We start from the raw sequence: 23845 nt of genomic DNA, 5'->3' as shown, positions 1-23845 counted from the left end.
AAAATTTATACTCTTAAAGGTGTTGCATATTATTATATTGTTTGGTGGACATGTTCCTTCCTTAGTTTCTCTAAAAGATATTGTCATGTTGTCTAATGTTCCTACTAAGGAAGAGGTTCAGTTGGCTGTTTCCAGTAGGAATATGCAGATGGGATTATTGCCCCGGCCCGATGGATTTGGTGGATTTGTAATGGACAACCTATAATTTCCTACATTTTTTCCTCTACTTGTCTTAGAAAAATTGTTCTTCTCTATCACATGTTGATAACAATTCTATGTGGTAGCTTGGGGATGGTTCTTCTATTAATTTTAGGATCGACAAATGGTTCTCTTAGCCCATTTTTGACCTTATTGGCTTTTCTGTTCACTTTCATTCTAAGCTTCATGCGAGTGTTTTGGATCCTATAGTTATTTTGATGCCTGGTCTCTTCCCTCAATCTTGGGATTTTCCAAATGTTGCTCGTTTAATCCAAGATATTGTTATTGCTTTTTTATTAGAAAGAAGATGGTGCAGTTTGGCATCCATATGTTTTAAGTGATCTATCTTTTAGGGATGTTTAGGCTGAGATCCAATATTGTGGCTGGCATAACCTATTTGGCCTTCTTGCATTCCTCTAGCTCGCTCTTTCTTGGTTTGGTGGCTTTTCTATGGATAATTTCCTTTTGATGACAATTTAGTGAACAATGATTGCATTTTTGTCTGAGTTTGTTCTCAGTGTGGGATGGCTTTGGGAGACTTTCACTTTATATAAAGTGCAATTTTGCGAGGACACTTTGGACTTGGCTTGAAGCCTTGTTAAAATGACAATTAAATTTTACATCTTTCCCTTTGTTGGTCCAGGCTTCTATTTCTGTCATAGCAAGCGGGTTCAGGATGTCATTGCCTCACTAATAGTTAATCTACTGTGGTTCAAAATAAAGCTAGATATAAAAAATGACCCTTTCACCATTCTCTCTGTTCGCCATAATATTTTGTTTGTTACTACTCTAGCCAGTAATCTTAGAAACAACACCATGTTCAATTCCATGAATGATTTTGATATTCTCCAAGTTTTTCATGTTCTTGGTCACCCATCTTGGGCTCCTAGGATTAAAGAAGTAATTTGGCATCCCCCTCTTTTGGGTTGAATCAAATGAAACACCGGTGGAGTTGCTTGGGGCTCTCCTAGTTTGGCTTCGTTTGTGCAAGTATCTTTATAAAAAAACCTAGGTTTGTTAATTGGAAGCTTTACCTTACCTCTTGCTAACTTGCACTCTCTCAATTTGAAATTGTTGGTTGATATTACTACAATAGAGATCATTGCCCAAAAGGGTTGGACCACGATTTGGTTATTAGAAAGTGATTCTCTATTAATGGTTTGTGCTTTCAATTCCATGGTTGGCGTGCCCCAGTCCTTCAGAATGGGTTTGGTGTTCCTAACTATAGATTCTCAGAGTTTTCTTTTTCATGGCCTTCGATTTTGTCCTTCTCATGTTTTTGTTATTTGTTCTCCTTTTATTATATTTTTATCAATAATACTTTGTTGGATATGTATTAATTTTTGGGATGCTTTAAGTTACAAGGATGTTAAACTGATAACTTATATACATAGAAGAGAAATCTACTTATTCTAAGAGTAAATCTAATTAAAATTATTTTACTTAATGACTTATATTTTATAAAAAAATTTAATGATCCAACTATTAAATTAAAAATTTTATGTATAGATTTAATTAACAAATTTTTAATATATTTAAAAATTATTTGGTACACCATTTCATTAATTTAAATCAATATATAAAATATTTTTATGATTATCCGTTAATTTAAAATACTATATTAAATAAGGCTTAAATAAGAATGTTTTGCAAAAGAAATAAAGTATATCTTAACTAAGCCTTTTAAGCTATTTATAGTAATTACTAAAAAGAAATGGATGTTTTGAGTTGAGTTGAGCTTCCTTCACTTGTATTCTTTATAGAGGTAAACTGGTTGTTGAGACATTTAATATAATATTTAATGTCTTTCAACTCATGAACTTGTTGAGAAAATTAAAAGGCTTAATTGCATTTTTGGTCCTCCTAATTTAGTGTAGGAGTAATTTTGGTCCTCATAATTTAAATTGCTTAATTTTGATTCATAAATTTAAATAATGAACAATTTTAGTCCCACAAATAATTTACCATCCAAAATTTAACAAACGTTAATAATGTGAATTTTATGCTAAATAAATATTAATGATATATCATTTAATTTCTTATGTGTCAAATTATTTAATATTCAAATTTTACAAATTTTAAATTCAAATAACATTGAAAACAAAATGAAAAGGGTATTAATATTAATCGCAGTGAGAATTTTTCACTAAAATATAATTTTTTTAAAAAAATTTACCAAAAAAGCACTTGTACCAATTTATTTATCCAAGAAGCACCTTTCACTGTTCACGTTCAAAATTCAGTTATGGGGGAATCGAATTCTGAGCTGTTTAATTTTTTTTTTTTTGCGTTTTGGATATGAGCATGGTGTAAAACTGGATCCAGAACGGTCCGTTCTCTTTCAGAACGACCCGTTCTTCTTGCAGCCCTTGCAGAACAGCCCGTTCTCATTTTAGAACTGGCCGTTCCGGATGCAAAAATACACACATGACAAATGGATCAAAACGGGCCGTTCTGCTTGGACGTTCCAGTTTCAAAATTAACAGACTATGCGTGCAAGCAGAACGTCCCTTTCTGCTTGGAGAACGGGCCATTCCAGTTGCAATATTAACACACGACCTGAACTAAAAACAGAAAAGAAATTAAATAATATATAATTAATGTTTATTTAGCATAAAATCCATATCATTAACGTCTGTTAAATTTTGGATATTAAATTATTTGTGGGACTAAAATTGCCTATTATTTGAATTTATAGACCAAAATTAAGCAATTCAAATTATGAGGACCAAAATTGCTCCTACACTAAATTAGGAGGACCAAAAGTGTAATTAAGCCAAATTAAAATATAAAATTGACATAAAATTACTGATAAATCTTATTTAAAATACAATACTATTATATTACTTGGTGTATCAAGCATACCCAAAAGATCCTGCCATGTAATATATATAATAAAATAAAACAAGTAACTTTGTATTTTTATTTTTATTGTGTACTAATCTATTTGTTGAGGAAATAATATATTTATTTGTGCCTCATGTACTAATTGCAGATAAACAAGCCGCATCTTCCAATGGCATCAGGGGAGTATTCTTTTCGAACTGTTTCTATTATTGCTGCATCAAGTTTGATTTTGGTATTATATTTATATTTGTCCTTTCTACAAACTTTGATGTAATTCATGTTTCATTCTTGATTTTCATTGTTGTTAACATAAATTATTTTATACTAATTTTAAGAAATCAATTCGCTATTCTATTGTTGCCCAATCACTTGGTATAAGTTTAGACATGCAAATATGAATAACTATTTACATTTATTTCTTTTAAATTCATTTTAATATCTGAAATTGTATGTGAATTTAAAATTTGTCATAACAAAAATATTGTTTCTTTCTCTATGTTTAGGCTTTGGTGATATTACAAGAGTTTCCCTAGCTAGAGCTCGCTACAAACTAAGAATTCAAAGCAATTTCATTTAATCATCTTCCTTATTTTTAGAAAAGACTACCATTTTTTATAGTTGACTAATATAATGACTATCAAATCATCTCATATCTTTACAGGGAATCTTGTCCCAAAAACATTCCATCAAAATAATAATTTTCTTATTTCAATGTCCAAGAAATTAAACTAGCACAACATGGTTTGAGTGGTGAATAATAATTAATGACAAAGTATGATAGTAGTAATTTTAGTTTTTATGTACTTTTTCAAGTTATATATTGTTCAAGATAAGCTTCATTAACAAGGTTTATGATTTTATTCTCCTTATCAGAGTTATGCGCTTGGATGGATTGTAGGCTCACCACCATTAATTTGGATTATTTCCTCTCATTTTATTTTTTCAACTGCTTATTCAATGAATGTAAGTTCATTTTGATGGTATTTAAACCTTTTTCCCTTAATATAATTTAAGGCATGATTATTAGGAATCATTATACAATTTTGTTCATTTCAATATCAAAAGAGTTACGTTGGGCATTATCAAAGTAAGGGAACATTATGCAGTAAAATTCTAGTCAAAATACTAGGCAATAAATGTAATAATATAATATTTATTTTTTATCCAATTTTTTTTTAAATGTATAAAACCCTAGAAGGACTTTACACTGCCTCTATAAATAATTTCTCAATAAATTAAAACTTAATTAAAGACCTCAAATTTATTGAATTAAAGTAGTAAAATAAATAAATAAAAAAAGAGCAACCAATGTACCCTACAAATCTCAAATAACTATAACAATAATCTTTGGACAAGATGTATCAAGTTAGAAGACTAAGAATCTATAAAGGTTCCAAGATATAAACATGTCTGGTTCCTCTTCTATTATTTTCTCACTCTATTCAGTTTGAAACATGATACAATAAACTAAATTAATGAGACAAATGTCTCGGTGAATTTCTTCCAGACACTAATTTAACACATGATATACAAATAGGCATGTTCATATTTTAAACATTAACCATAAGCAATATATATGACATAAAACACGACATGAGGATATATTTAATAAGGTATTAAAACTTCATTTAAATTAACATTTTTTTTTGCTTGTGACAATTTTGAACTCATAATCTCATGGAGTGACTCCCTTATGTTGTCGTACAAATTTTCTTTACTGAAATTATCCTTTGAGGTTTAATTAATAAATTAACAAATGTGAGATAAAAATATGTGTACTTACTCTTAGTTTACATTTTATGAAGAAAATTGCGTATATTAGAGGAAGGGCTAGAGAATTCAAACTATGTGACACTAGTTTTCTTTTTCAAATATTTGACTTGAATTTTAACTTTCTTAGTTTTGACATGTTATTTGATAATGATTATATTTATTTGTGCCTATGAAATTTCTCAGTTGCCTCTATTAAGATGGAAGAGATCTTCAATTCTTACAATCATGAACTACGTAACTGATCGAGGAATAATATTTCACCTTGGATTATTTATTCACATGCAGGTGGTATTATCTATATATTATAGTTGAAATACATAATTGCAACAACAAATCTTTCATCCAAGTTTATTCATGGAATTTTAGGCTTTTGGCTAAAGTGTACTCCTCAATTTCGAATAAACGTTTGTTGGTCTCAAATAAAAAAAATAAAAAAGTCTCAATTAATTTCACTCAATTTAATGCTACCATCTCCAAAATATCACTTCATTTATTTGATATTGTATTTTCAATTACTTTTTTATTCTTAATACCAAGTTCTAAAGGATTTTAGAAAATAGGCTATTTTTTAATTGATATTGTTGGACATTAAGTGATGATAACTAATATTCTTAGTTAGTGTGAATTAATTTAGTTTTTTTCTTTGCTCATATTCAAAACGAAAGGAAGTATTTGCATAACATATTTCCTAGAAGATATATCTTAGTATTCTATATAATAGAGTAACCTTGACTATTAAGTCAAAAAAAAAATTTCTAATATATATATATATGCGTAAAATTAAATATGCAGAGCTATGTATTCAAGAGGCCAACTACGTATCCAAAATCATTGATCTTTACTATAGTATCTATGAGCATCTTCGCTATAGTTATAGCACTATCCAAGGTAAAGAGAATAAAATCTTATGTTTTCTAAAAATAAGCATGTGTCCAAGTTGTGAAAGTAAAATATACTTTTTGTTGACTTTCATCAAGGATATACCTGATATCGAAGGAGATGAAAAGTTTGGCATTCGAACTTTAGCAGTACTTTTGGGTCAAAAGCAGGTATGTTCTTCTCATATAGCATTTTTTAGGATTTAGTTGTGACCTCCTATATCTAGGTTTCCCCTAAATATGTTTATTTTTCAGGTATTATGGATTTGTGTTTCACTTCTTGAAATGAGTTATGGAGCTGCCATTTTATTTGTGGCAACAACATCTTTTTGCTTCTGGAGCAAACTTATAACGGTGGTGTTTTAATTACTTTTATAGATTATCCATATTATGGTGTTGGAATATTCTTTGTAGTATGTTACCAATTTCTATAAGTGTAATGTTTAAAGGACTTGAATGTGATTTTGATTAAGTTTATGAAATCTTGAGTTCAATTATATAGGTCAATTATCAAAATTTAGAAATTGTCTAATTTTATGCAATTGTCATTTAAAGTCTAAAAGTGTACTCATTCACTAATGCACATATAATATGTAGTGTAATATAATAAGAAATTTGTCAACCTTTGTTGCATATAGTATCTTGCCGTTATATCAATATGGTCATGACAATTAGTGTCAAATTTGTTGTTTGAAGGTGGCATTATTTGAGGAGAAAGCTTGAGCAACTCCATAAAATTTCAAATTATATTGTATTGTTACATATATGGATATATAGTGAATGTGACATGTTTGGTTATTTCAATAAAATTTAAAATTTATTCTCATTTTCAATGTGTTAGGGTTTGGGACATGTTTTTATGGCATCAATCCTTTGGTATCATGCCAAGTCCGTAGATGTCAAAAACAAAGCAGACACACAATCCTTTTATATGCTTATTTGGAAGGTAATAATTAACCTTATAAGTTCTTTATCCTTATATATGAGGAATGAATTTTCAAATCTAATATATTTAGCTTGATAAAGAACATTATATGATAATTCTTGAAAGTGAATAATCATCTCATTACTTTGGCTTTCTATTGAGAATCTATATATATATATATATATATGATGAGAGATTTGTTTACACTAGAAGTAAGTTTATTTAGACTTATTTTGTTCAATAACTTATGTTTTGCATCAAATTTCAATAATTTAACCGTTGAATTTAAAGTTTTTAAAGTATAAGTCAAGTTTGCAAATTTTAGAAACATTTAAAAACTATTTGATAATTCATTTCATTAACTCAAATCAATGTATAAAATGATTTTATGATTATCCGTTAATTTAAATTAATGAATTGATGTACTAAATTATTTTCATTTTTTTAAAATTTAGAAACTTAATCTATGCATTAAAAACTTTAAATTTAATAGTTCAATTCTTGAAATTTAACGTAAAACATGACATATTGAACGAAATAAGTATATGTAGACTTACCTTTGAAGTAAATGAATCCCAATTTATATATATATATATCTATATATATATATATATATATATATATATATATATATATATTTATATAGAAATTAACTATAAATGTCACTTCTGTAGTCAATTTTTTTTTTGGTACTTTACCCACACATCTGTGTGGCCTATTTCTCCTCAATATGTCATGTTACTACCTTCATCTAAAGTTTCTGGTACAAAAATTAAGAATGTAGTTAATATTTTAAATTTATATAATATATCATTTAAGGATATAATCGAAAAACTATTTAATACATTATTAATATTTTTAAATAACAATATCAAATTGGGTCAATTTGTTTTAGTAAAATGTTAAACAAAATGGGACCAAGAGAGATTCTCCGTCTTATTGAGAAGCAAGATAAAAAGGCAAGATGATAGAATTGCTACTTTATCTTGGTATATTAAAGTTCTTGGGACACTTAAATTATATTACCTTCCTCTGTAGTTTGAAAATTACATGTTCTTTCTCTAAAAGATGAAAATGTGTACACTTAATTTTGTTTTAATGAAAGTTAATCTATAATGGTGAGTGTTGAGCAACTTTGAATGGGCTTCATAGGGCATTTTCTTTTCTTTAGACTGCCAATGTTATCAATGTACAACTAATTTTGAATATCATATCACTAATAAAATATCCTATTACTGATTTTAGGACTTTATAGAATGAAATATATTGGGTTTGGAACTTCCCTCAAAGTCTTCATCACGTCAAATAAGGTTCTTAAAAAATTGTAGGAGTTCAAAATTGGCTAATGACAATAATAAAAGTTAAGGAGATGGAATAAAAAAAAACTACACTTTAAAGTACTGTTCATATAGAAGTGGATTATTTGTCCATATTAAGAGATAAATAACTTTCATTAGCTATAGTGAAATTTATTTTAGTAGAAAACCAACTCATTTCCTTTGGACATGCTCCACTTGGGTGCTAGACTGATTAAAAGTAAAATATTTGGTGGACATGGAGTGAAGGAAAAGAAGATAGAGGAGTGTGAAAATCTATATCAATTATTACTTTTAGAATTTTGATCATTAAAATAAGAGTTAAGAACCACTGAGATTAACGATTAGGACAAAACCTATAGTCACTTACTGACCTCTTCACAATAGTCATTTAAAAGAAAATATTTTATGGTAAAATTAAGTTAATTTTTAATTTACTTCCTTAATTAGCTTTTGTTAACTATTGATGCTTTGTTTACATTGTTTTCTTCTTCCAGTTATTTTGCGCGGAGTGCTTCATCGTACCTCTAATTAGATAAGTAGCGGTGACATTTTATACTCCCTTTGTCAGATGTCTGACCTATTACTTTAATATTCATGATTGTAAATAAAGAACTATGAATATTGAATCACAGTTTGTTTGTTATTAATTATTGATGTTATAATATCAGAGTTGTGTCAATTTCTCCTTTTTAATAATAAGAGATTAATAAATTTCAATGGCAGGTTGGGTGTGGCCAGTGGGATGAGTAGACTCCACTATATAATAAGAGACTAATCACTTATGATATCACGAAACATATCATAAAATTATTTCTTAATATTATAGTTTTCAATATTAAGGAACTTTAATAAAAAATTTCATGCAAAAAAATTGGGTTTATTGTAGTTAGAAAAACACGTTACTTCTTAAATACTAAAAATCATTAAATTTAAAAATGATTTTTTTGAAGACGAGATTATTTTTTATCGATAGACTTCTTAATAATGACATGTTTGAGATGTATTCTCATTTTTCTTTATATGTTGTTCTTTTCTTTTTTGTTGGACTAAACACGACTTTCAAGTATAAATTAGGTAGATAGTTTCAAGTCAACGGACTGGGTGACGAATCTTAGGCTTTGAATTTTATATTTTGATGAGATTGTGCTGATTAGTGTGACATTAGAGTTAGTGGATTAATTTTTGTTTTCTTTTATCTATCTTTTATCTTGATAACCTTGTTTTAGATCTTGAGTTTCTTTTACCATGTTTAGCTTTTTATTTCTTTTGAAAACTTGTAAAGGAAGACAATTTGTACTTATTTGTGATCTTATTTATATTTTTGTATTCTAAAATATAATTTGGGTTTTATACTGTAAAGTCAACGATTGTTTTTATTACTAATTATGTCATATTAAAATGTTTTGGGGTTGAAGGAAGTCATAGGATTTGAGTCATGAATTTGGTTATGTAGTAGTTATGTAAGAAGGAAAATACCCACCTTATATGCACATATAATTCTCAAAACAAAGATTAGTCATTGTTCTTGATTGTGGATATATATTTTGTACCATTACCATAGTTACAATTTATATATTTAATTACATGTACATTATAAAATAAATTAACAATTTTTATGTACATAGTTATTTTATAATTTATTTATATTATTTAATTTAGGATTAAATTTTTCTATAATAGTAAATTAATTTTTCATTGTGAAAATTAACAAAATTTATATATTTAGAGTTGTTTTTTGTTAAGGTTGAAATTGACTAAGAATGGGGAAAGATATATAAAGTTTTTTGAGAACTTGAACTTCATAAATTCATTTCTCAAAAAGTTTAGAGAGAAGTTTTTAGATAGATAAGCTCTAAATAAAAAAAAAAAAGATCCTTTTTTTTTTTCCTTCTTCTACTTTTGGCTTCATAGGAGCATTTTAGATCCTTTCCCTAAAGTAGTGTTGTGTTATGTCCGAAGGATTTTCTCCAAATGCATCTATTTTGTATGCTCTAATTTTGTGTGTGTTGTATGCTTAAACTACTACAAAAACACTATTTAACATCGCCGTATTTACATCGGTTCTAGCAGAACCGATGTAAATCATAAACGCGGTGGCAAACTTGTAAATAAATAGAAAATATAAACATATTTACATCGGTTGAGAGGAGAAACGATGTAAATATATGAAATTCTACATCGGTTTTGTTTATGACCGATGTAGAAATGACACCCTAATATTACCCTACGAAGGCACTATCCATTTACTCATGAGCAACATAAACCCAGTCGCCGCAAGCAACGACGGAGACCTCACCATGACGCAATGGGAACCTCTCTTCTTCGCTCCCACGATTGTCTTCAAGGCCACGACGCAATGCCCTTCTATTCATCTTCCATTAGATCACAAAGAAACCCTAACCCTAGCCCCAATCCTTCTCACGCTCGCCGGCGGAAGGTCTACGACGGCGATCGCTCCGGCATGGTGGTGAAAGGCCCCGGCGCAAACCTCGTCATGGGCCAAGTCAATATCCTCAAGAGAGGCGAGAAGTTAAGCCCCGGCGCGAACCTCACCCTGTGTAACCCTAACCTCCTCTTCTCGGTCCATTACGAGAGCCTCCGCATCGCGCTATGGTTCAACCACCGTGCCATCTCCTCTGCCCTCATCGAGCCCTTGCCGTTCTCCACCGAACCCGAGACTGACACCGCGCTCCAAGTACGTTCATTTACTTGGAGAATTTTTAATCTGATTTCAGTGAGTGTTAGCTATTGGCTATGTTAGCAATCAGAATTTACAGGCCCAAAAATACCTAGTGTATGTGAATAAAAGATAGTGATTTTGTTGAGACATTTATATGATTATATTTTTGTTTGGCCGCTCTTTTGGAAATTTTAACTTTGATATTCTTGTTTCTGGAAGTGGAATCTATTTCTAATTATGTATATAACACAATTTAATCTGAGTGGAAAAATGAAATTATTATTAGCTACTGGCTATGCTGAACTGAGTTACAATTGCAACTTTCAAGGGTAGATATTGTGGTCAATTAAATAGAAAGTAGTGATTCTGGGAGGGAGATGCTATTCCTTGTATTCAAACTCTTCCCAAAGTGAAAGTTACCTATGCTTGGAAAGTTGGCATTTATTGTATTCAGCTCAGGTCTTATGTGCTTTAACTTTGTCACTTGGTGTAATTAGAAGCACAAGATTGGAAATTTAAGCTTATGTTTTATGCTTACAGTTCTAGTAATTTCAATTTGAGGGCCTAGATCATATATTGTTATGGAAGAACATGATATATTATCTGACCCTGCATCTTATTTTGTGAAGAAAATTTTCCTTTAGAGGGGTACAATATTATTAAGATGAATTTATTCATTCTGATTAGTTAGTTACTCAGAAGTCATGAATTTGTGTAAATGGCAGGGTTTTCCACCATGAAAGGTGTTGGTAACTATGGTGGGGTGAATGGCAGTAATGGTGAACTTAGTCCATGCATTAACAGATTGAAGAATCAGATTAGCTTTTCACCAAGAAATGCCACTTCCCTTGGAATTTTGTCACAGATCTCAGAAATAGAGAGTGAAGACATTGATGCAACAAGCCCTGATGATGATAGAAGGCATGGAGGTAGTGATACTCAACATTATGGCCCTGGATTCCCCTATGGTTCTTGGAATGGCACTCCACAACTCTCAGAAAATCCCAGTGGCTTGAAAAGAGGGAGAAGTGGCAATGAAAAGTTATTTTCTGATGTTCAGGTATATATAGGATGCTTAGTTGCTCACTTTTCTTATTTTTCTTTTCCACTTTCATTTCAATTTCTTAACACAAATAAATTGTACTCAGAATGGAGAGCTAGGAAACCAAGTTAGTATGTTATCACATCACTTGAGTTTGCCAAAAACTTCAGCAGAGATGATTACTATGGAGAAGTTGCTTCAGTTCCCTAATTCTGTTCCATGTAAAATCAGAGCAAAGAGAGGCTGTTCTACTCATCCACGAAGTATTGCTGAAAGGGTAGGATCATTTTGTCTATATAATTTGATTTAATTAGAATGCACCAACAGTTGGAAGGTGTTTTGTCATGTTTTCCAATCATGAATTGCCTCATAAGACTATTGACTTTGATAAAAATTATTTTAAAACATATATATAAGATAATTTTTAATTGATTGACAGTGAGTTACAATATATCAGACTTTAACTCATTGTTTTTTATTGATGGAATGTAGCAATTATGAGTCACTTACCATGCCAAAACAATAAAGAAGATATTATCTAGAGCATGTTGAATTAATGAAGTAATTTGCAAAAGATGATTCTAAGATGTGATGTCCTTTTTCAGATGAGAAGAACACGGATCAGTGAAAGAATGAGAAAATTACAAGAGCTTGTCCCAAACATGGACAAGGTAAGACAGTTTTACTGATCTGTTGGACTTTATAACAGTGGGGTAATTTTTTTTTTAAGATGCTATTTGACAAATAATATTTGCAGACATGTTGGACTTGGCGCTTCATTTTGGGTTTATTGCAGGTTCAGGTGCCTAGCTCGGGTTCAGAGACCATTGAGTGTGGAGTTTGCCAGAAACCATTTCTTGTGAGTGTTCATTGAGTTCAGATAACAATAATACAGATGAAGGTGTCTGTCTATATGTTTCACAAGTTTAAATTTCAATTGTTTTACTGATCTGTCTCTTGCACATTAATAATTAATGATTGTGATTGCCTTTTTTTTTTTATCTCTGGGCTTGTTTCATGACATTTTTATCCGCATCCTTTTATTTTTATTCTTTTTGTGCTTTGAGCTTGGTGGAATGATGTGCTTTGTTAGTTGTTTATTCTCTTGGAACGGTACAATCATAAATCTTGCCCACTTGTATAAAGTAGACACGAAACATATATGTATACATGTATAGCTATGTTGAATTTACATTCCAAATTCTAAGTATTTCATTTTAATTTTCATTCTTCTCTTTATTCTTCTTAAACTTTCTTTTAATTTGGATTGCTTTTAATTTCCTTACAAAAATTTACGGTTTTATCATTGTAATTGCCTGAAATTTGATTGCTTTTCTTTAGATTTTTACATTTACTTTTCAAAGTTCATTTACATTTACGAGTATATGATTTATTTTCATTTTATCATTTAATTTCAATTGCATTTTTAAGTTTCACTTTCGATTACAACAAACAGTTTATCTTACCAATTTTTGTCAATTACTGTTGTCAATTTGACATGTAATTCAATTATATCAAAATTAAATTGAATAAATGCTTTGTTAACAAGTATTTATATTTATTCAAAACAACAGAACAGAGTTAAGTCTACAATTGAAAATGACTTCTCAATAATCAAATCAAATTTAATTATTTATTCTTATTTGTGAATCTAAAGTCATGGTCAAAATATTGAATTAAGTTTTGGACTCATACTTGTATGACTCACACAAGTCTTCGAACAAATGTCAATGTGAACACTTGAACTCCTTGCACTCATTGGTAAGTCTCCCACTGGCATGCACATTTTGCTTTTTGAACACATGATTATCATTGTTGACAAACATGTATAGATAGGATTATGCATATTATTTTCCCTTCAAATCTTCAATTTATTAATAACTATGCAGGTTTATGGTGTGTTTGGTTTTGCAGAACATGTTCAATTATCAGTTCCTTAAATTTGTATTCATTTAAAATTTGTGTTGTGAACCAGGCTTATTGTCAAGCCTTTCTATTAGCCATGTGTGATTAGTGCTTATTCAATGTAGTAGAGAAGTGAACTTCTCTCTGCATTGTCAGTAATTATTTGCAGGGTAATTTCTTCTATAAAATGAGGAAAATGTCACACACTTAGCTAATAATTATTTGCAGCTAATTTCTTCTATGATAAAATGAAGAAAATGTGACACTTCAAGTGAAACTTAATTAGCATTCTGTCGACATGGCTGCTGTTGGGAGAATAATGCAACATGAAATTTTATAAAATATGACATATTTTACATCAGTTCTATCAATAACTGATGTAAAATATGCCATATTTTACATCGATTCTGGGTGGAACCATATATTTTACATCAGTTTCAGCCATAACCGATGTAAAATATGGCATATTTTACATCAGTTATGTCAATAACCGATGTAGAAATGATACTTTTTACATCGGTTTTGAAAACCGATGTAAAATGTCTTGCACTTTTTACATCGCTTGAATCTACATCGTTTTCAAAACTGATGTAAAATGTCTAAAAAAATCGATGTAAAATGTGCCTTCTGTAGTAGTGTTATGTATGAAACATTTTCTCCAAATGCGTTTGTTTTGTCTCCTATTCTTCTTGCACATTCCTAATGACATGAATTCTTTGAATGTATGATCAATTATTGTTTTGGATTGTAATTGTATGATCCAAGGTTCCTATGGGAAATCCTAAGGGAACTTGTGATAGTTGGTGAATATATTAATTGATGTGTAAATTGAGTGATTTGAAATATTAATTGTATGTTATAGAGCATTTTTACCAATTATATATGTGTTTATACGTGTAACTAAATGTGGGTAGCTTATAATCGTTGAGGATACATGATTTTCGAGGAGAAAGGTTGTGTTCTCGTTCAACGAGAAGCCCTAAAGAGCTCAACTCACTTAGCTAGATGTTGGTCGCTTAGTGAGAAGCGCTAGAGGGTTCAACTCACTCAGCTAGATGTTGGTGGTTCAACTATGTGACACCCTCTACCCCAACATCATTAATAAACATAAACTATATTTATAAAAGATTTTCATAGAATGATATAAAACAATAAGTATCATAAGGTAGAAGATGCACATTCATAATTCATACACATAAATATTAAACTCAAGAAGTTATTATAAAACAAAGATTATAAATTAATCCCAGTAAAGGTGGCAGAGCCTCCTAGTTAGGAATTAACTTATAATCTTTTAGTAAAATTATAATATGACAAAAATACACACTTTCAACATAAATAACATAAAAATTACAAAAGAAAAATAATAATAATTTAACAATAAGTCTAGCTAATCCCGATGTCACATCCTATCAGAGCGAAACCCAAACAGAAGCCTAAGCTTCACCACCAACATCCTCAGCCTCATGCTAATTATCTGCATCATAATTTAAATATACACAAAAATGACAAGGGAGTGAGAAACTTCTCACTCAGTTGCAGATATAGAAATAAAAGTTAAATAGCACACACACACGCAGTATAATTCACATATATAATCAATCTCACATATATGCTTATGTATAATGATTTTCTTGACTTGACTCACTATTGTATGCATGTGGCGCCATACGGAAGTTTCAGAATTTATCACTGGTGACCCAAAGGTACACCTATCACTGGTGTTCATACACCTCGTTAGCATGTTACATCACTGGTGTCCCGAAGGCACACCTATCACTGGTGTTCATACACCTTGTTAGCATATCGTGGGTGACTCAAAGGTACACCTTGTTAGTCGTGGGTATGCGGCCTCAGCGGCACACCTGGAGTAATATGTGCATATGATGCATGTCATACATTCACAGACTCAACCTTTAGCATGTTACACATATCATATTCATATTTCATAATTAAGAATTATTTCAATAATCCAATTTAATAGTCCAATAGTCCAACAGTCCAAACAGTCCAACAGTCCAAACAGTCCAACAGTCCAACAATCCAACAGTCCAGAGGTTGCTTAGGTATCATATTTTTCAATAATAATATATTAAGATCTTTTAAGTAAAGTAGGAAGCTTAAAAGGTAATATAAGATAATAAGGAGGCTCAGCCTTCCATTTAAATAACAGATTACAAATTTATAAATACTTAGGAGGCTTAGCCTTCCATTCAAATAACAGATTCTAATATGTAAATAAGATATAAAACAAAACACATCAATAATACATATTCAAAGAAATAAACAACAGGTAAGGGATCGGGAGCCAATCCAACAAACAAACTATTTAACAATTATTCCCACACCCCCAAGCGAGGTTTCCCACTCCCCCCTTACCTGGGTTTACAGAAATTTGGGCAGAATCTCCTCCTCTCTATCTTTCCTTAAAAGGAATCGGAATTAGGGCAGAATCTCTTCCTCTTTCTCCTTAAACAAGGCACTAGAGCAGAACCTCCTTTTCTTTCTCCTTCTCTCTCTCTTACTTTCTCTCTCTATTTCTCCAGAATTTCCTTCTCTCTAGAATTCTAAATTTTCAAAACCTTAGGCCCCTATTTATAGAATTTTTGAAGTTACTATGCACTATGCACTATTCATTAAAATAATATTATAAATTACTATGCACTATGCACTATTCATTATTATATTCAAATTAATTAAAATTTTGAAACGGAAAGAATCCGCAGCCCACGTTTCAGCCGCCCCTTTACTGTGCAATTGCATAGTAAAATACTATTCATACATACGTATTCGTAAATAGTAAAATACGTATACATAAATAGTAAAAATATGTATACATAAATAGTAAAATACGTATACGTAAATAGTAAAATACATAAATAAAATACTTATTCACATAAAAAAATATTTCTTTTCATTGAATAAAATTTGGGATGTTACAATTCTCCCCTCCTTTTAGAAATTTCGTCCCCGAAATTTCTGCAATGGTAAACTCTTCGCATTCTTACTTCTAATTCTTATGCAACATCACTACCTTGTTGATGTACAACTTTTATCAATTTCCTCAAAGGATTTGCTTAGGGAAAGATCTTGACGAATTTATCCACTTAAACACAAACAAAATCAATTTCTTAAGCGTCTTAGACAAATCTTCCACTAGGGTCTATCTATTCACCATCTTACTTCCAAAATGGAGCATCTAAGTGCTACAAGATTCTTAAAAACTTTTAGTATGCTAACCATAAATATACAATTGCTTTACTCCTCTCTTCATCTTAGGTCACAAAATATCTTCTTAAGATTTTGGTACATCTTAGTAGTTTCTGAATGGATACTAAAGATACTCTTATGACCTTCTTCTAGGATTGCTTTATTAAATTCTAGCACACTAGGAATGCCCAACTTATCCTTAAATCTCAAAACTCCATCCACTCTAAATTTAAACTCACTCTCCATACCTTGATTCAAGTTCTCTACTTCTCTTTCCATATTAGACCATCACGCTTCCCCTGCGCCACTCTGATACATTTTAGTAACTCCTAAATAAATGTTAAGAGTACTCTTATGTCCTTTCAAGTTTTATAACTAAACATTCAACTGTGTCCTTTCTGATCTCTTGCTTATTTGGGTCACTAATAAAGGATCTAACTCCTAGTTCCTCTAATCTCATCTATTAATCTGATAGTTACTTCCAACATAAATAATTCAATGCTACTAGGGTAATCTTACACATCAAGCATAAGTTTCTAAATTCTGCAATCAAATTCAATCCTTAAATCATCAAAATAATAATTTGGTTATCATTGTAATCCAGATATTTGCCACAACATCAACACCTAAGCATTAGATACACATATCAGATCACTAATTTTACTACTCTATCTACAACCAATTCAAACTCTTCTATGATCAATTCTAAAGATCAGGTACCTAAGCATAATGTACACTCGGTATCCATATCAGTTCTCTAGTTTCACCATTTCATCTTCACCCAAGTCATAATCATATCCATCACCTTAACCTATAGCCTTATAACTTGTTACCAAAATAAATCAACTAATTATGCTCCTATAATTTTCTTCAACAATCCATTCGTTATTCATACTTAATCTCACAATACTAGAAGTAACCTTATAATCCAAACTTAAATTTCTAATTTGAGCCAAAAAGATTCATCTCTCTAATCATAATGAAAGATAAAGATTTCCTCAAAACATCAATCACTACAATGGCTTTAGCCAAATAATAAGATCAAAATTTTACTCCTTAAGAAATTTCAACTATTTCTTTTATCTCGTATTCAACCCCTTTGGTCAAAAGATATTTAAGGTTCTTATGATCATTAAATACCTCAACCATAGAATCATATAGTTAGTGTCTCCAAATCTTAGTATAAATGACAAAGTCGCTAACAAGGTTATGGGTAAGGTAATTTCTCTCATGAATTTTCAATTTCTTAGAAACATAAGCTACTATCTTTTCTTCTTGCCACAATATTCTTCCTAAACCTATTTTCAGAGACATATTTATATATCACAATAATCTTACTAAAATCTAGTAATATTAACACTAGTCAATCTTTCCTTAAGAGTTTGAAAACTACTTCCTCAATTGTTATCCCATACTAATGTAACTCCTTTCTAGTCAATTCAGTCAAAGGTAATAGTAAGTAATTCAAAGAAGTAAGCAACGAAATGATTTGGGTAGTTAAAAATATACAAAGGTTCAAGAATTCCTGATATAGATTATCCTTACGGTTGATTCCAAGGGTAGGCAAGAAACAACCTAGTGAACTGAAACATCTTAATAACCAAAGAAACGAAGGCAAAAGCAATTTTTATAGTGAGAGCAGTTTAAACCATGAACAGTTGTTAAAAAAAATTACTCACTGAATTTTCATATAAACTATCAAACAAGACTCCTGATTTTACTAATTGACTCAAGTATCTCTCACTTAAGCATAACTTAAGTAGATCTTCCTCCGCAAGAAATTTCATGGTCTAAAATACTCACCTCATACAATCCAAATTCATACTTAGATAATCTAGTTTAAATCTATTTTTATGCCTAACAACTCAAAATATCATGATAGCATATATCTACCTGACACACAGAGTTGTATTCGTCCAAATGATTTCAAACCTATCTCAAACGAAAGTTAAGTGAATAAGCTACAACTCTTTATGAAGACATAAGATTTCCAAGAGATCATCTCTTTAGCTAAAGATTCAAATATCACCACTAATAAATTCAGTGCTTACTAAATTTCTAATCACCAAGGCAGTCATAACTTGAAGTTCTAGATTTTTGTTTCATCTTATCCTAGTTCTATTGAAAAGATAATATCTAAAACCATATTCTTCATAAAGACCTCAAAATATAAATTTTGTCGATATAATACTCATACTATCATAACAAACTATAATGAGAATATTTTCGACACCAAATAGCAATAATGTATCAATATATCTAATGCCACAAAATACCTCAACTTTTTCCAAATTCACTACTTAATTTCTCATTCAAGTCTCTCCTTACTTTTCTCAATCAAAACAACTCACATGCTACCTAAACCATAAATAATTAACATACCAATAATAACACTTAAGGGAATTAACATCATTTCGATCTCTCACCATAGAGACAACCACCTTTAGATTCAACCTGCTACAACTATAGATGTCAGAAACTTCACCAATCATAAACTCTTAGTACACTCAATATATCACCTCCCATCCAAGGTTCTAATAATTCGAGTTGGCTAACACTATCATGATTATCATTCCTCTGATTACAAACTAACTTAACAATCTCAAACTCAACAATATCAACACAGGACGAACATCATCATCATAGTACACAACAAACAAGACATAGTCAGAGTACACAACAGAGTCATGATAAGCACATAACACACACGGTTGATAAAATCGACTTGCTCTGATACCACTAAATGTGACACCCTCTACCCCAACATCATTAATAAACATAAACTATATTTATAAAAGATTTTCATAGAATGATATAAAACAATAAGTATCATAAGGTAGAAGATGCACATTCATAATTCATACACATAAATATTAAACTCAAGAAGTTATTATAAAACAAAGATTATAAATTAATCCCAGTAAAGGTGGCAGAGCCTCCTAGTTAGGAATTAACTTATAATCTTTTAGTAAAATTATAATATGACAAAAATACACACTTTCAACATAAATAACATAAAAATTACAAAAGAAAAATAATAATAATTTAACAATAAGTCTAGCTAATCCCGATGTCACATCCTATCAGAGCGAAACCCAAACAGAAGCCTAAGCTTCACCACCAACATCCTCAGCCTCATGCTAATTATCTGCATCATAATTTAAATATACACAAAAATGACAAGGGAGTGAGAAACTTCTCACTCAGTTGCAGATATAGAAATAAAAGTTAAATAGCACACACACACGCAGTATAATTCACATATATAATCAATCTCACATATATGCTTATGTATAATGATTTTCTTGACTTGACTCACTATTGTATGCATGTGGCGCCATACGGAAGTTTCAGAATTTATCACTGGTGACCCAAAGGTACACCTATCACTGGTGTTCATACACCTCGTTAGCATGTTACATCACTGGTGTCCCGAAGGCACACCTATCACTGGTGTTCATACACCTTGTTAGCATATCGTGGGTGACTCAAAGGTACACCTTGTTAGTCGTGGGTATGCGGCCTCAGCGGCACACCTGGAGTAATATGTGCATATGATGCATGTCATACATTCACAGACTCAACCTTTAGCATGTTACACATATCATATTCATATTTCATAATTAAGAATTATTTCAATAATCCAATTTAATAGTCCAATAGTCCAACAGTCCAAACAGTCCAACAGTCCAAACAGTCCAACAGTCCAACAATCCAACAGTCCAGAGGTTGCTTAGGTATCATATTTTTCAATAATAATATATTAAGATCTTTTAAGTAAAGTAGGAAGCTTAAAAGGTAATATAAGATAATAAGGAGGCTCAGCCTTCCATTTAAATAACAGATTACAAATTTATAAATACTTAGGAGGCTTAGCCTTCCATTCAAATAACAGATTCTAATATGTAAATAAGATATAAAACAAAACACATCAATAATACATATTCAAAGAAATAAACAACAGGTAAGGGATCGGGAGCCAATCCAACAAACAAACTATTTAACAATTATTCCCACACCCCCAAGCGAGGTTTCCCACTCCCCCCTTACCTGGGTTTACAGAAATTTGGGCAGAATCTCCTCCTCTCTATCTTTCCTTAAAAGGAATCGGAATTAGGGCAGAATCTCTTCCTCTTTCTCCTTAAACAAGGCACTAGAGCAGAACCTCCTTTTCTTTCTCCTTCTCTCTCTCTCTTACTTTCTCTCTCTATTTCTCCAGAATTTCCTTCTCTCTAGAATTCTAAATTTTCAAAACCTTAGGCCCCTATTTATAGAATTTTTGAAGTTACTATGCACTATGCACTATTCATTAAAATAATATTATAAATTACTATGCACTATGCACTATTCATTATTATATTCAAATTAATTAAAATTTTGAAACGGAAAGAATCCGCAGCCCACGTTTCAGCCGCCCCTTTACTGTGCAATTGCATAGTAAAATACTATTCATACATACGTATTCGTAAATAGTAAAATACGTATACATAAATAGTAAAAATATGTATACATAAATAGTAAAATACGTATACGTAAATAGTAAAATACATAAATAAAATACTTATTCACATAAAAAAATATTTCTTTTCATTGAATAAAATTTGGGATGTTACAAACTAGATGTTAGTTTCTTAGTGAGAGGCTTTAGAGAGCTTAGCTCGTTCAATGAAGTAATATTGCTCAATGACTGTTAGTTGAATATTTTACCTTTGTGATCTTGATACTACATTTTTACTAAGATGTATTTGAGAATGTACATGGGATATATGAGGTAATATGAGGAATATGTGATATGTGAAGTGAGATCAGGTGTACGTTATTGCATCGAGTCTGTTTGACATGAATCAATTGCATAAAATATGTTTTTGGGTATAATATGGAATACACCGTTGGAGAAAGTCCTTTGTGTGAAAGCTTGGGAACCAACCTTGGGGATAGCTTGGTTTGGGAAGTCCTGGTCTTGCCCTTATTTGTATAGGATGTACCTTATGCGACTTAGCTTTCATGACTAGATCCTGGTAGTATGTCCTCTTAGTGGGAGTGCATAGAGGGTGTGACCTGACATGTACTCCTTGGCTACTTTACATGTATTGCTAGCGACAATGCACAAATGTGATGTTTTTACTGGTTCCATATGCATGAACATGTAGACCATGTCCAATGCATATGTATTATAATTTTAATTGTTAATGTTTATTAAGCTATGAATGAACCAAACGTGATATGATTTTATCTATGTATGTTATATTGTATGTCATGTTTATGTTTGGCTATCTAATTTGCATTCCTACATTGTGAGTTAGAGTGAGATGTTTTTCACTCCTTTTGTCTTTGTTATTTCTTTTATGTTGATTATGCAGGTGATGATCAACATGATACTAAAGATGTTGGTGATGAAGCTTAGGCTTTAGGGTTAGGTTTTTCTCTGATAGGATATGTGACATCGGGACATAACTAGGACTAGTTTAAATTTGTTTATGTTGGTTCATTTGGAAAACATTAGTTTTTAGTTTCCTAGTAATTCTTTTAGTTGCATTATGTTACTTATTTAAGATACAATGTGATTCTCTCTATTGTAAGGATCTTGAGTTATTTATTATATTTATGTTATTTAGTTTTTATATTTTTATGTGTTATTGCATGTGGGATAGAGAGTGTCACATTTAGTGATATCAGAGCTAGGTTGATTTAGACTGAATATGTGCGTTAAACGTCTTAACTACATTTTTTGTGTATTCAAATTTGTGATTTGTTGTGTGTTGTAGTATGATTGCTTGTGTGTTTTGATACTTCTTGCTTATGTTAAGGAGTAATGGTTGTGGGTGGTATCACTCGTGTTGCAAGCGTAAATGCAAGTAGAGGTGGATAGAACTTTATGCTAATCAACTAGAAACTGTTGGAAATCCTTCGTGTGAAGTTGAACCCTTTAGTTGTACACTTTGATTTTTATGCAACTTATTCTTTCTTGATATCCATTCATTTGTCAAAATTTAATTGTTTTTCTTCTATAAATTTTATCATATGATTGTTGCAATTCTAGCTCATAGTCTTACTTATATCCATATTGTCTATTTATAATGTCCCTTACAAGTTCTTGTTGAAATTTTGGTTGATCTTATTTGTTTGAGTACTCTTGGTCTACTAGATAACATTCTTAGAATGGACTGGTTATCTTTCAATTATGTCCTTTTAAACTACTTTTAAAAATCCATATCTTTTAGTGAAAGTAAGAGTGTTAAGTTTTAAAGTGCTAGTAAAAACTTGTTTAAAATAAAATGATAGGGTATACATGATCCTTGCTTGTTTGAAACTTGAGAAAGACAATGAGCTTAGTGAGATCCCTTTAGTGATTGAGTTTCTTAAGGTTTCCCTAGGAGATGTCTAACATAAAAATTGAGAGAGAGACTAAGCTTTCCATGGACTTAATACCTAGTTCTACACGCATATCTATAGCATTGTATAGGATGTCCCCTAGGGAGTTAACTGAACTTAAGAAACAGATAGAAGAGCTTTAGGAAAAATAGTTCATTATCAGTCTGGGGAGCACCTGTGTTGTTAGTAAAGAAAAAAGGATGAGAGCACAAGGTTGTGTGTACACTGCCACCAACTTAACAAAGTTACCATTAATAATACATATCCTTTACCTATGATAGACTTGGTTGGTTGTTGGTTTTCTATAGGTCATATTTTTAGGCTAGCAACATAGCATTTGCATTTTGGCTTCTGATTGACGTGGACTGTGATCACCTTTCCTGATCTAGATGGGAACACTATATCTATGTGGTGTAGAGATGATTGCTCCTAAGGCATTGATTGATAGACATCCTAATAAAACATTGTACAAAGTGTTGGCATGCACAACGATGTATCAAATTTTCACTACTCGTGACTTTGTTTAATTGTCAAAATGTGTGTGGAGGTTTATACATTCCCCAATGGCTACTTGTTCCCTTGAAAATCTTACAAAAGGCTCATCAAAGGGCAAAAGATTGGACTCTAGAATGTCAAGTTTTCTAAACCTGTTATAGTACAAGATATTAGTCGAGCTACGCTGATCAACCAACATCA

At 30.9% G+C, this 23845-nt stretch overlaps 2 protein-coding genes and 1 long non-coding RNA gene across 8 annotated transcripts in view; 2 read left to right on the top strand and 1 right to left on the bottom strand.

Moving 5' to 3' along the window:
- The window catches only part of LOC145956858 (naringenin 8-dimethylallyltransferase 2, chloroplastic-like), a 42512-nt gene extending 33893 nt beyond the window's left edge, over positions 1-8619 (top strand). For 2 of the 3 annotated variants that reach the window (XM_083072639.1, XM_083072640.1), the window contains 8 exons: positions 3194-3277; positions 3919-4008; positions 5002-5103; positions 5611-5706; positions 5796-5867; positions 5952-6050; positions 6538-6642; positions 8435-8619. In XM_083072639.1, the coding sequence (XP_082928765.1) occupies positions 3194-3277; positions 3919-4008; positions 5002-5103; positions 5611-5706; positions 5796-5867; positions 5952-6050; positions 6538-6642; positions 8435-8476 (690 nt within the window). In that variant the 3' untranslated portion in view covers positions 8477-8619. The remainder of the gene's footprint in view (positions 1-3193; positions 3278-3918; positions 4009-5001; positions 5104-5610; positions 5707-5795; positions 5868-5951; positions 6051-6537; positions 6643-8434) is intronic. The other variant, XM_083072641.1, reaches the window with a different exon arrangement.
- Positions 8620-8752: 133 nt separating this feature from the next.
- LOC145956859 (transcription factor bHLH130-like) lies at positions 8753-22405 on the top strand. 4 transcript variants are annotated; one of them, XM_083072642.1, is made up of 5 exons: positions 8753-11680; positions 11769-11939; positions 12268-12333; positions 12420-12563; positions 22138-22405. In XM_083072642.1, exons 1-4 carry the CDS (start codon positions 11339-11341, stop codon positions 12534-12536), a joined length of 696 nt encoding a protein of 231 aa, XP_082928768.1. In that variant the 5' UTR covers positions 8753-11338; the 3' UTR covers positions 12537-12563; positions 22138-22405. The 4 variants fall into 4 exon arrangements, with proteins under 4 accessions (XP_082928768.1, XP_082928770.1, XP_082928771.1 ...); XM_083072644.1 differs by having other exon boundaries at positions 12459-12563; positions 22138-22404; XM_083072645.1 differs by lacking the exon at positions 22138-22405 and having other exon boundaries at positions 12459-12662.
- LOC145956857 (uncharacterized) lies at positions 14770-21370 on the bottom strand. The gene is made up of 2 exons (XR_014433164.1): positions 15947-21370; positions 14770-15044 (listed from the first exon to the last, which is right to left on the bottom strand). It is a non-coding gene; the product is annotated as an uncharacterized LOC145956857 (long non-coding RNA).
- Positions 22406-23845: the final 1440 nt, after the last annotated feature.

Source organism: Cajanus cajan, chromosome 4 (assembly GCF_000230855.2).
Source record: "Cajanus cajan strain Asha chromosome 4, NIPB_CcT2T_4, whole genome shotgun sequence".
Taxonomy (NCBI): Eukaryota; Viridiplantae; Streptophyta; class Magnoliopsida; order Fabales; family Fabaceae; genus Cajanus; species Cajanus cajan.
This window is presented reverse-complemented; position numbering and strand designations above follow the sequence as displayed.

Bases quoted from the DNA above. Each gene is read 5' to 3' on its own strand.
- LOC145956859 (XM_083072642.1), top strand. From the start codon at position 11,339: ATGGCAGGGTTTTCCACCATGAAAGGTGTTGGTAACTATGGTGGGGTG. The intron at 11,681-11,768 runs GTATATATAGGA...AATTGTACTCAG, and splicing joins AGTTATTTTCTGATGTTCAG to AATGGAGAGCTAGGAAACCA. The intron at 12,334-12,419 runs GTAAGACAGTTT...TAATATTTGCAG, and splicing joins TTGTCCCAAACATGGACAAG to ACATGTTGGACTTGGCGCTT.